This window comes from Leguminivora glycinivorella, chromosome 20 (assembly GCF_023078275.1).
Source record: "Leguminivora glycinivorella isolate SPB_JAAS2020 chromosome 20, LegGlyc_1.1, whole genome shotgun sequence".
NCBI classification, from domain to species: Eukaryota; Metazoa; Arthropoda; class Insecta; order Lepidoptera; family Tortricidae; genus Leguminivora; species Leguminivora glycinivorella.
The window spans coordinates 8,685,772-8,700,165 of NC_062990.1; the positions used below are offsets into that span (position 1 = coordinate 8,685,772).

Here is a 14,394-nt window from a genome sequence, read left to right on the forward strand (position 1 = left end):
CGAATGAAACAATCGCTAAACAACTATCATTATCTCATGATAATGTAACATTATAATACGCTATTTAAATACCTAATTACATTCATAAAACCTAAATTAAGGAAACAATGTTATCAACGATTACCTTGTGATAACGTATTGCAGAAGTCAATGCGACAAACGTGTCAAAAGACGTAACCTTGTGTGCGAAGAGAAAATATAGTGAAAATCTGAAAATGTGTGTGAAATTTTGTGAAAAATAAGTGGTATTGTGATAAAAAACATAAAGAATATAAATTGGACAGACTTGCGTGCAAACAGTAAAAGAAATCATAAAAAACCGGCCAAGAGCGTGTCGGGCCACGCTCAGTGTAGGGTTCCGTAGTTTTCCGTATTTTTCTCAAAAACTACTAAACCTATCAAGTTCAAAACAATTTTCCTAGAAAGTCTTTATAAAGTTCTGCTTTTGTGATTTTTTTCATATTTTTTAAACATATGGTTCAAAAGATAGAGGGGGGACGCACTTTTTTTTCCTTTAGGAGCGATTATTTCCGAAAATATTAATATTATCAAAAAACGATCTTAGCAAACCCTTTTCATTTTTAAATACCTATCCAACAATATATCACACGTTGGGGTTGGAATGAAAAAAATAATAATATCAGCCCCCACTTTACATGTAGGGGGGGGTACCCTAATAAAACATTTTTTTCCATTTTTTATTTTTGCACTTTGTTGGCGTGATTGATATACATATTGGTACCAAATTTCAGCTTTCTAGTGCTAACGGTTACTGAGATTATCCGCGGACGGACGGCGAAACTATAAGGGTTCCTAGTTGACTACGGAACCCTAAAAATGCTTAAAATATATCTGTAGGCATTGAAGTGAGGAGGTTATAACGTTAACATCGTCGCAAAGATATGAAGTTGTAATACCTCATCATTCAGAATATATGCGACTATGGATTAAAACAACAAAAAATAGTGAAAGTGTTAGTAGTGTGTTATGGCAATGCATCAAGCAAAAGCATTAAAGGCAATAAACATGTTATAATTGATGTTTAAATTATAAATAAATACATACGAAAGTTGCACGTACATAAACGTCTCGTCAATATTTTAACTTGCCAAAGCGTTTACCTTTTGAAAACAATACTTACTAAAGAACAATCGGCATTTCATGTCATCATGTCGGAAGTAACACACTCTCAAACGATTGTCACTCGATACATCAAAAACACAATCATGTCTGCAGAATGAACCCCAACACAATGGCCTAAAGTCTTTAATATCCAAGTAATTGAACGTTCGGTAAGATTAAAAACAAAAGTGTCCGAAATATAATACCTGTGATCAACGTCGGATCGATTTCGTCTTATTCGGTTTTAGATCAGTTTTTGTCGAGATTGCCGCCGAGTAGTGCTTGTGTTGTGTTTAAAACAAATATGACGAGTGAAATTGAATATCAAAAAATTCAAAATATATCAAGACTTACCTATGACATAACTTCCAATAAAATATAATCAGGAAATTCTAGTGCGTGCAAATGTATAATTCATTACAATCTTGTAAATCATTTACGCCAGTAGAACTAAACTTATATTCGGTAATTTTAAAATTAATTGAGCATGTCAAGTTACTGAAACTCGGGCATCCAATGCAGTAGTCGACCGACTTTTCTACCGATGTCAGGACTTTAATAAGCAAATACTTTAAATAAATACGAAGAACTTGAAAAAAATGACGGTATCAGAAAGAAAATTATCACACAAGCAACTAGTGAAGTTATTTGTGAGAAATCTAAAGAAAAACACTCTAGCTCTAAAAGAGCTAAAGCTGACAATCGATAAGAAATCAGAAGCGGCGAGATTCGATAAAATAATCGATATAACCAGTGCGGTGAACGACAAACTCGAAATCGTTACCAAACTACGAAACGACATCAAAATATACAAAACTGTCAACACTATCTTGACGAACCATTACATAAAAGAAACTAAAAATCATGAAAACTCTATGGATGGCAAAATTATGAAACTCGAAACTCAAATTAAAGAATCTTATGATGAATTGAAGAATATTATTAATAACAAGATGGGAGAAATAAAAGCTGGAAATGATAATGTGTTTATAGTTGGGAATGATATGAGGTGTAAGAGTTATAATCAGTTTTATGTTAGAAATGAGATTTATAACAGCATTATTAAGAAGATTGACAAACTGTTTTGCGGTATGGTAAGTAAATCGTTCGAAATGAAAATAAACGTTTAGAGTAATATTATCGTTGTTTTGTACCCAATATATTAGGTAATCAGTTATCCACCATTTCGCCGATGTGGCCTAGGCTGCACTCTAGAGATGTCTTTTCAATTTCGACTCTGGCATATATGTACCTAGTTTAAAGTATTAGGTGCATATTTAGTTAATTCATTAGGGCTTTATTGTTTACCAACTACATTTGTGTTAATATTAACTAATGCGCAATATTTAATTACCTAATTAATTGAATCCAGTAAAGTTCCAAAGGCGGCGGTTTGTTGAGAGTGCAAAGGTACCACGTTTGAAATAAGTATTCTGTTTCCTTCCCTGTCACACCAACGTGCGAATTTACTAGTGCAACAAAGTGGCAACACGTTGAACAAGGCTCGCGGTAAGCCCTCCTTATTAGTGCAAGTTGCGCCCTCTGAGCAAAGTTTTTCGTAATATCTACTAGGCCCCAATCCTGAAAAACCCTCTAGCCGCGAAAAGTGTAACTTCAACCTATTTATTTTTTACCTAGATTATATTGTTTCAGGCATACCAGGATAGGATAAAAGAAGAGGAACAGAAAGAGGCAGAAACAGCGCGTTTGGAAGAGATTCTCAACATGTGCGCAGAGTACGAGAGGCAGATCGCATCAGGTACGATTTAGACTTTAGAAAATACAACGTAGTAATATAAATTGGTAAAAATTGCCCGCATCATCCTAGTTCACAATAGTACTAATTACGTGGAAGGTTGATAATGTTCTATCAGCTGCAAAAGTGCACGGCGAATTTATCAATGAATTCATTCATAATTTTTCCATGTATTTTTGCAGCTAATTTTACGTTCCTATGTCGTATACTGTAGTAGTAATTACAACAAAAGTTTGTCCGTAATTGACATTTAATTTTTACTCAATTATTTTTAATTTCAGGTTTACCGATAACTCCCACAGAAAAGCGGCCTCACAACAAAATCATCACAAATGGCTCCCTCCCTAGAAGCGTCGCCATGAATAACCCGAACTTTGTGCAAACCAGCGACGGCTATTACAAGTAAGTACCTAAATACCTTGTAATTGTACGTTTTTCCCGCAAATTTTTGGTATAACTAACCTTTTATCGATGACTATATTTTCCTTACTGGCGGGCAACTAATAAGGTACAGCGGGACAAATCTCGACTGGGGGGCAATTGTAATTGATCCGTTTTTTCCATTATTACACTATGACGTTGAGTTCTACATGTATCCACTGAACACGCCTGTCATATATAACCGGTGGATACTCTATTTAATAATGCAAACATTGTAAAACACGGAAAAAATGGACCAGTTATATTGGCCCCCCAGTCAAGATTTGCCCCGCTACACCTTACTTATCGAGACAGTTCGTAAAACCCGAAAGTTCTTACCCTATATCCATCATCAAATTAGCTCGATGGTATACTAAAAGAGATATATGTTACTCTACTCGTTCCTCGATCAGTATTATGATACCGCTTTCTCTCTCCAACTTAATGAAAATTGTAAAGTAAATCTTTATTGCGAACCATGATATGTACAATAAGAATAGGTATAACATTAATAAAAAAAATCTTCATGAACAAAGTCCTTATTGCTAGGGTATACAACTTAGAACATGCCGATAGTCCAGTATCATATGTTTATCATAGAAATATGATCATAGGCAACATGCTATCCTTTTTCTTCACGTTGGAGAAAAAGGGAGGCATACAGACCTATGATCATTTATTTCTATGATATACATATAATAGTGGACTATCGGCCATACTCGTAACATATTAAAGATATCGAAAAGTGGTGCCATGATGACGTCACAGAGCCGTCATCTAAGGGTTTCTACATGTAATGCAATATGTAATGTCATATTCTCGACAAGTAAAGATCAGCCGTTGCTTAATGAAGTTCCTAGACTTCGGACATTGCCAAAAGTTGCTGCTTAGTAAAATCTTGTAATTTTTCAGTACTATTATAATATGAAACCTACATACATGAGTTTGTATTCTTGTGGGTTCCACTTTTATCGTTTTCCGTCTAATTTTAAACAAAAACTACTGATAGCTAGCGGGGTTGTGGACTGTATAACTTAATGTGGATGATGAAAACACTTATTCTAATTTATTTAAGTTGGTAAACAATCAGATAGTTCGGTGATAATAGGTAGACTGATTCATAATATGTGTCGCTTAACTTCAAAACTGGGTAAATACATTGTGCTATAAGGTTGGTTATCTTTCAGATCATATTATATTTTATATATATTCAACCTTAAAGCAGAATTGAAATACCCAGGCTTGAAGTTAAGCGACACATATGACATATTTCAAAAAACACTGATTCAAACATTCACGATTTTTACACATATTTAAAATTGCAAACGGGACTTAATCGCGTATTTACTATGTTTTAAACACTATGTTTTAAACACTAACCTCCGACGTTTCAAGGACGGCATTGTCCCCGTGGTCTCGGAGCAGACTGGCTGAAGTTGACATCAACATGTTCTAGCTGTACGAGTTTTTCGAACTACCCGCACCTGGTCCTGACTACCCACTTGAACAGTTTGTGCACTAGGGATGTCACCTTGTCGACACACAACACTCACGATATTCGGATTTTCAACCCGCGATATTTGTTTCTTCTTGCATTTACTAATGACCGGGTTCCATGTGGATGAGATATTAAAACCTTCGTCTCGATTGAAATTTTTATACTTCTTAATTTCAATGGCTTCACGTATTTTTCTACTATAATACCCACGATCTGTAGACACGGTACTAGACAGATACTCTATAAAAACGGTCTACACCCCTTTATCCAAAATTGCAGGGAGCCTGAGGTCCCCGAAGGACGTTATTCCGTACCAGTCACCGGGCGTTTATAAGATTGATTGCAGTTGTGGTAGTTCCTACATTGGTGAGACGAAACGTACCATAGCGGAAAGGGTCAAGGAACATATCGCAGCTGTCAAAAATCGCCAGGTGAACAAGTCTGCCGTTGCTGAACACTTGCTACAGTCAGGGCCTAACCATTGGATTGAGCTTCACAACCCTAAAATTCTCTCTACAGATCGTGGGTATTATAGTAGAAAAATACGTGAAGCCATTGAAATTAAGAAGTATAAAAATTTCAATCGAGACGAAGGTTTTAATATTTCATCCACATGGAACCCGGTCATTAGTAAATGCAAGAAGAAACAAATATCGCGGGTTGAAAATCCGAATATCGTGAGTGTTGTGTGTCGACAAGGTGACATCCCTAGTGCACAAACTGTTCAAGTGGGTAGTCAGGACCAGGTGCGGGTAGTTAGAAAAACTCGTACAGCTAGAAGATGTTGATGTCAACTTCAGCCAGTCTGCTTCGAGACCACGGGGACAATGCCGTCCTTGAAACGTCGGAGGTTAGTGTTTAAAACATAGTGTTTAAAACATAGTAAATACGCGATTAAGTCCCGTTTGCAATTTTAAATATATTTCAAAAAAGTATAAAAAGTGACATGATTTCAAACGATTAAGGCTAGTCGCCAACAACCACACTTATTAAACTCTCATTCGTTTCAGATTCGAAACTAGTCACAACAAGAACATGTCCCAGTCTCTACCTCCCCAAAGAAACGTGTCCAGCTACGAAAACATAGAGCCACTGACGCCAGACACCATAGAGCATAGAGGACGCATGGACGAAATCGGTATACCGGTATTTGAAGACGAATTGTCCAGCCCTGTGCTTATTAGGAAGCTGGATAAAGTTAATTCACCTATAGGTAAGTGTAAAAATAGTACATTACGATACAAGTGCGTAAAAAAGGAAGTGTCGATTAAATTTTTCGCCACTCGTTACGAATTTCCTTTTTGCACGTGTATCGTTATATCGTACGACGTTTTTCAGTACGGATGGCCCTCAGAAGTTTCAACCTGACATATAATGAAAACGAACCACTTCTCGCACTAGTGCGTAAAAAATACACCATCTGTACTGAAATAGTACATTACGATACAAGCGCGTAAAAAAGGAAGTTCGAAACGTTTGGCGATAAATTAAAACACGACCGAAGGGAGTGTTTTAAATCGACACGAGTTACGAATTTCCTTTTCGCACGTGTATCGTACGACGTTTTTCAGTACAGATGAGCCTGCGAAGTTTCGACCTGGCACCTGGCATATAATGAACCACTTCTCGAACTAGTGCGTCAAAAAACGACCATCTGTACTGAAAAATATATTACTTTATTTAAAATATAAATAGGCCTAAAAATAACAATCATTAACTTAAGATACCATAGAGCATAGAAGCCGCATGGACGAAATCGGTATACCGGTATTTGAAGAATTATCCAGTTCTGCGGGCGTAGCACATTAGATGGATAAACTATCGCATCCGTACGTCCCTGTCGCACTTAAAAATAGTGCAAAAAGGACGGCCTGACTTTATATCGTTTATCACGTGGCCGTGCTTGCCTGCCTGTGCTTATTAGAAAGCTGAATAAAATTCACCTATAACTGTAAAATAACAACTTAATGCCACAAGGCATTATCTATCAGTCAACCTTTAGGCAAAGCATGTTTTAAAGATATTCGCTTTACTAAAGTTCTTATTTTATTTTACAGGTAGTCCATACGAAAACGTCTACTACAACCGAGGTAACCTCAAGCCAAAATCGCCCAATTCCCAAAGCCCTAGAACGAGGATAAAGACGACATTCGCTCACAAAAACCCCATCCCTTCCCCTCAATACTTCATATTCCCCACCCCACCACCTGTAGATAATACTAAAAAACCTAACTTTAATATTCCTAATGAAAATAAAGAACGCACAACAACACAAAAAGAAAACACTGAGAAATTCTCTGGCATTGAAAAACAATTAAGTTTAGAAGAAGATATACCAATGATAGACGATGCTGATATCACTAATGATATTGAACAACGACATTCAACTATAGTTACAGAAAAAGATGATTTACAACGATTAAACTCAAATTCTGAATCTGACGAAGTTTTCGTAAATGAAAACACGTTAACAAAGAACCAAAGTTTCGATGATGTAAAAAAAGAACTAATGGCTGACATACCAGAGTTAGAAGAATTCGAGAAAGATCTAGAACAGAATAAGAGGGAGAAGATGATGAAACAGATACAGGATGGATTGAAACAGATAGATATTGAAGCTGACTCTATTGACAGTAATTTGGATGTTAATATGTCTGATCTGAAAAGCAAATGTGACAGTCTCAAAGAAGAGAGGAAGAAGTTAGTTGCAAAAATACATGAATTGAAATGTAAGATGTCTGAAATAAGGTCGCAGGAAGATGACATTTTGAGAGAGGTAAGTCACACTTTTTAGTTTATGAACATTTAAATAAATCAGTGAAAAATTTAAGTTTTTGGTTCCATTGACCGATAATACCAATATGGCGGAAAATATCGCTGGCTTGGTTGTGATCTTGGTCGCTCAGTTGGCAGAACGCTTGAGTATCGATTCAGAGGCCATGAGTTCAAATCTCAAAGCATTAATTTTCCACATTTTCTATTCCAAACCAAATCAGTGAAAAAAATACTTGGCTACATACTTAGTTCCTTAAAATACTGATGTATTAATTAAAAAAATTGCTAAGAGACTGAAACTTGAGCAGTGTCATGCATCTTGCTTGGCCCTTTAGGGAATACTGGCATGAGTTTATGTATATGTATGTATTTAAAAATCTAGTGGACATTGTTTAACAATAATTTCTTTTCTGATAGTATAATTACTATATTACTCACGGATAATATTAATTATATTAACCCTTACCTATTATCTAATGACTGGCCCGATCCTGTATACACCTGTGGTCTATTTCACAACAGTGACAATTCGTCACTACTTTGAAAAAATCTCGTATCTCTCGCTGCTCCTCAAAGTTAAAACGCAGTAAGTCTATATGCATTCCATACATACTTACTACAATTTTCTTTTCATTGACACACGAAGATACAAGTTTTTTTAAAGTAGTGACGAATTGTCGTTCGACAGTGACACTTTGCCGTTCATTGCCTGTTGAACAAGGAAATATTGACGCTGAGTAACAAAGTTACTTATCAACCCAGAAATAGGCACATGTCAGTGTCAAGTGTCAAGGTCACTGTGGTAAAATAGCCCACTAATCTCATTAATAAAGCTAATGATAGTAATGATTCAATCAATACTCATAAAACCTAATTAATTCCAGCTCGAAATGGAGAAAGCCCTAATAAAAGGCGAATACGACTCAGAGATCGCGATATTAAACATAGAACAGAGGAAGAAGATGGAGCTAGCGGAGAACGCGAAGAAGATAGAAGAAGATATTAAGCAGTTAAAGGAGAAACAGGAGGCGCGGCAGAAGGAGCTGAAAGAGAGAGTCGATATTGCTACTATGAAGGTTGAGTGGTAAGTATACATTTATAAGAAAACTAGCTTTTGCCCGCGGTATCGCTTCGAAAATTACGGAATGCTCCATAAAAACTTGTACCCCCTATTCTAGGGAAAAGTGCGGTTAGAAACAGAAAAAAAGTAGCCTATGTCACTCTCCATCCCTTCAACTACCTCCACTTAAAAAATCACGTTAATTCGTCGCTCCGTTTTGCCGTGAAAGATAGACAAACAAACAGACACACACACTTTCCCTTTTGTAATATTACTAGCATTTTCCCACGGCTTCGCTCGCGTTAGAAAGAGACAAAAAGTAGCCTATATCACTCTCCATCCCTCCAACTATCTCCACTTAAAAAAAAACACGTCAATTCATCGCTCCGTTTTGCCGTGAAAGACGGACAAACAAACAGACACACACACTTTCCCATTTATAATATTAGTATGGATTATGGATTGTATTCAGTTTGGTTATGGTACCTTATGGCGGCTCGTCTGCTCGTTTGCTGCATATCATTAAATAAATCGAAGTAGAGGCTATAAATCAAAATGCTAATGTAAAATGATTTTTTTAAGAAGAGTTGCGGATTACCTGGGCCATTTTTTTTCAAAGTTGTCCACCCCACTTTTGTAACATGGGTATTTTTTACGCGATTCATACTCAAAAGAGTGACAAGTAAAATCGAGAGGTCTTTCGATCCTGATTAAAGAAAAAAAATGTCCCAAGACTTTCATACATTTTTCAAATCTTCCATTCCGTTACCGCCATACAAAATGTATGAAAAAATGGTAACGGAAAAAAAAACTTAGGACCCTTTTTTTCTCTTATTAGGATTGAAAGAGCTCGCGATTCTGAGTGGAAACCACATAAAAATGGCCCACCTAAGTAGAATCTATCGAATTAACTAATCTACTTAACTAATCTAACAAATTTATCGTACTACGTTTCATTTTTGATATATTTGCATAACAAGCTAGTTATTGCACTAGTGCGGTAAGATAGCGCTTTAAGTAGGTACATTAAGATACAAGTGCAGAAAAGAAGAATTTCAAAAAGAGTGGCGATAAATAAAAACACGATCGGAGGGAGTGTTATGCGATAGGGGGCAAATGAGCAGACAGGTCGCTTGATGGTAAGCGACCACTGTCGCCCATAAACACCCGAAACACACATGTATAATGAACAAGTTTTTTCCAGGATAAAGAAGGACCTAGACAACGGAGCGACGGTGGAAGAGCTTCAAAACGCGCAGGACATTTTGGACAACGAGACAAAGATATTCGAAGACCTGGAGTTCCAGCATTTGGAAGAGGAGTCAGAATTGTAAGTTATTTTATTCATTATCTGCGACGTTATCAAACTAGTTAAAGGTACCACATTATCGCTTACCATATGGCACTAGTCCCACCACTGTTGTCTCCTGCGCTAATAATAACCTTACCTAACCACAAAATTTAAATTTTGAAAAATACCTCGACCGCGACAAAGTAGACCGATTTTCATGAAACATGGCTAAGAACACTCCCGACTAACTCAGCTTTCAGACAAAAAAAACTAAATATAAACCGGTTCATCCGTTCGGGAGCTACAATGCAACAGACAGACACACACAGACAGACACGTCAAACTTATAACACCCCGTCGTTTTTGCGTCGGGGGTTAAAAAGTAGAGACAGATTATTCTTGTATTTCAAATTTCGTTCTTATGTTCAGTGATTATTTGGTACCTTTTAATTGAGAAAGTCACATTTAGTCACCACATTCTGTTTATACCAATTCTAATAACTTTTTTGTTACAGACTAGCGAACCGCGAGGACTTACAAAACGAAATAATTCAACTAACAAAGAAAATAGAAGCGCAAAAAACAAGAATACTGACACTCAAATCCGAAGCCAACAGCAACTTAACTTCAGCCTTAGACGAAACTAAAATACTACAAGCAGAATATGTAAGACTACTTAACGAAGTAGAAGAGTTGACTGGTAAAGTACAAACTGTAGAAAAAGAATTAAAACCTATGGTAGCTAAATTGAATGAACTAGAAAGAACACAATCACCAGATAGCGCTTTCTACACAGACCAAACCAGAGCTAAATCTGGAGAGTTCGGATATTCTCCACAAAGTAGTGACAGCGACGATCTAGACGTAAAAGTCACCCAGTTCGAAGAACACACTAACATACTAAAAGATAAATTTAACTCCATCGATCAAATGTCACAATCCATGATTGTAGACATCGAAAGACGAGTTTGCGATGAAGACAGCGAAAGTCCATCTAAGTCCTCAACTTCTAAAGAGAAGAAAGGATTTTGGGAACGGAACTTCGATTCGTTGAAAAGGAAAAGTAAAAAGAAAGATAAAGACATAATGTCGCAGAGTTTGAACGAGAACATGTTTTACAATAATGATACTATTGAAAATGATGTTGCTCTAGATAGGTTTAATAGTTTAAGACATTCCAAAGGCAAGAATGGTCCAGTTAAAAGCGCGTCTTCGTCTAAAATCCCGACGTTTGCCGCTTTAGGTAAAATTATCAAAAAAGACTCATTCAAGAAATCTAAAGAAGTAAAAGTCGAAATTAAAGATGAAGAACCTAAGAACAGATACGTTAAAAACGCTAAACCCAGTTTTGACAATAAGTATAAAGCTAAGTCTTTATCGCCTGACAAGTTAATGAAAGAAGATGATATTAAAGAAGAAGATGAAGAGCAGAAAACAGAAGATAAGAATAATAAAGTTTTACATAGAAAGAGTTGTGGGGACGAGCCTAGCGTGAGAGAGTTTAGCAGAATATCGGAGTCCGGTAAAGTACCGTCGCAGGACGATATAGATAGGATATCGAAGGTTACTATGGATGCTCCCATATTGTCCAGTGATACTGATATGAACTCTTTGGGGAAGAGAACGTTGGATAGTCTGATGGAGATTGAGAGGAAAAGGATGGAGATGTTGGAAGAACAAGGTATGTAATAGAAGCTTACTCGATTGCTTTAGAAAAGTTTGATTCAACATCTCATGAAATTGCTACAAATATATTTGTTGATATAAAAAACTTAAGTAATCAAGAGTCATACACTGTGACATGGTATTTCTAAAGTTACGCGATTTATTATTTGAAAATGAAAATGTTTATTTGGGCAACAGAAAATAACAAATACATATATCTCTTGAATTTCTTAATAGTATTATCAGGAAAGGGATTCGTCATTTTAATTACGACTTTTCCTGTTGCCAGAAATATATTTATAGGTTGATTTGTAGATTAGTTCCTTTTGTCTAATACTGTCTTTATGAGCTTTACGTTAATTTTACTTTAAAATACTTTAAGCAAGGATACTTTATATAGGGTTTACAATCTTCATTCTAAGAATCGTACCTCGATTTTTAGCGCCACCTATTAAATACTGTCATAACTACACTGATGATGCCTTTTTAGGGTTCCGTAGTCAACTAGGAACCCTTATAGTTTCGCCATGTCTGTCTGTCCGTCCGTCCGTCCGTCCGTCCGTCCGTCCGTCCGTCCGTCCGTCCGTCCGTCCGTCCGTCCGTCCGTCCGCGGATAATCTCAGTAACCATTAGCACTAGGAAGCTGAAATTTGGTACCAATATGTATATCAATCACGCCAACAAAGTGCAAAAATAAAAAATAGAAAAAAATGTTTTATTAGGGTACCCCCCCTACATGTAAAGTGGGGGCTGATATTTTTTTTCATTCCAACCCCAACGTGTGATATATTGTTGGATAGGTATTAAAAAATAAATAGGAGTTTGTTAAGATCGTTTTTTGATAATATTAATATTTTCGGAAATAATCGCTCCTAAAGGAAAAAAAGTGCGTCCCCCCCCCCTCTAACTTTTGAACCATATGTTTGAAAAATATGAAAAAAATCACAAAAGTAGAACTTTATAAAGACTTTCTAGGAAAATTGTTTTGAACTTGATAGGTTCAGTAGTTTTTGAGAAAAATATATAACTATATATAACTATAACTACGGAACCCTACACTGAGCGTGGCCCGACACGCTCTTGGCCGGTTTTTTTTTTCAAAATGTGTATTGACGTGATATCATGATATTCAAACAAAGAAGCATGTCATTTGTTCTTATAAAAAAATAAAAACACGCAAAACTATTTGGGGAAAATATGATTTTGGCCACTTCCAGGCTGCGAACAGCGCCATCTAGTTTTAAGCCTAAAAGCCCACCTTTCAGCGGTACGCTTTTTTTGTATGCTTTAGTTTAAATCGGCCATTTTCCTAACAGGCTGCCAAGTAATAGAAAACGAGCGAGAGAAGATCTCAGAACTGAAGCGCCGCGTGCAAGACGAGACCAAGAAGCTATGGGACCAGCGCACGCGCAACGAACAGTCCAAGTCTTTCGACAGCGACTGCCACAGCGTGGAAGTTGACCACACGACTGCCATGGACGACAGTTACAACATCACCAACGTGTTTGACGAGAGGTAAGAATTATTTTACTGTAAATTCAGACAGTCAGCACAACACAAGAGACCAAGAAGCTATGGGACCAGCGCACGCGCAACGAGCAGTCATAGTCTTTCGACAGCGACTGCCACATTGTGGAAGTTGACCACACGACTGCCATGGACGACAGTTTCAACATTACCAACGTTTTTGACGAGAAGTATTTCATAATTTCATTTACATTCAAGGCGTTCATAAGCTGCGGCGACTGCTTATCATCAGACAGGTTGTGTGATTAATAGGTATTTGCCACCGATGTGGTATTAAAAAAACATTTAGGTACAAATATAGCGACTCCGCAAGCCCAGGGGCTTCGCACGGCGTAAGTTAAAAATACCGAAATAAGACCTAATTTAAGTTTTGGAAAGTTAAATGATATATGACGACCGGTCTGGCTCAGTCGGTAGTGATCCTGCCTGCTGAGCCGCGGTCCTGGGTTCGAATCCCGGTAAGGGCGTTTATTTGTGTGAGGACCAGAGTTCCTGAGTCATGGATGTTTTCTATGTAAGTATATATGTATATAATTATCTAGTTAAGTATGTATATCGTCGCCGCCTAGCACCCATAGTACAAGCTTTGCTTAGTTTGGGGCTAAGTTGATCTGTGTAAGGTGTCCCCAATATTTATTTATTTATTATATCTGATACTCGTCTGTGCTACCAGTATATACGAGTATACCTATTGCTCGCGAATATCGATAGAGCTAACCCGGTCACAGCGTATCGGCCTGATAAGATAGTCAGTCTCTTCGCGTATACCATTCGCGACCAACGCGTATAAACGCTGACGTCTATAATAGTCTATATCGATTCTATCGCCTTTGTGTAAGAGCTCACAATCGAACAAGGAACAGTGTTCTAGTATAAACAAATGACAATCTTTTGTGTGATATTCTTCTATGCTTTATTACAGTGTAATATTTTGTGATTTCTTTGAGATAGCATACCTTTGTGTAGGAGCTCAAAGTTTGAGAAGGAATAGTTTAGCGTTATTGCATAAACAAATGACAACCGTGTTTGTAATTTTCTTATGTGCTTTGTGGCAGTGAATTTTACGTATGGTCGACTACAAAGAGATGTATCCATTTTATCACCTTATTACAATGCAATAAGGTGAAAAAGTGTATACATCTCTTTGTAGTCGACTGTACGTGACTGCGTTGAGAATATAGTGTGTGTTGTGTGCATATTTGTTTTGAGTCATTAAAGTACGTGGACGTACTGAATCATAAAATTTGAATCTTTTGAAAATAATAGTACCTATATGTATA

At 36.9% G+C, this 14,394-nt stretch overlaps 1 protein-coding gene across 1 annotated transcript in view; it reads left to right on the forward strand.

Annotated features, from left to right (window-relative positions):
* Nucleotides 1–1,366: 1,366 nt before the first annotated feature.
* Nucleotides 1,367–14,394, forward strand: part of LOC125236884 (pleckstrin homology-like domain family B member 2) — a 53,778-nt gene continuing 40,750 nt past the window's right edge. Inside the window, exons 1-9 of the mRNA XM_048143792.1 lie at nt 1,367–2,216; nt 2,776–2,881; nt 3,160–3,280; nt 5,807–6,009; nt 6,854–7,572; nt 8,456–8,655; nt 9,836–9,961; nt 10,438–11,603; nt 12,904–13,102. Coding sequence (XP_047999749.1) covers nt 1,722–2,216; nt 2,776–2,881; nt 3,160–3,280; nt 5,807–6,009; nt 6,854–7,572; nt 8,456–8,655; nt 9,836–9,961; nt 10,438–11,603; nt 12,904–13,102 — 3,335 coding nt within the window. The 5' untranslated portion in view covers nt 1,367–1,721. The remainder of the gene's footprint in view (nt 2,217–2,775; nt 2,882–3,159; nt 3,281–5,806; nt 6,010–6,853; nt 7,573–8,455; nt 8,656–9,835; nt 9,962–10,437; nt 11,604–12,903; nt 13,103–14,394) is intronic.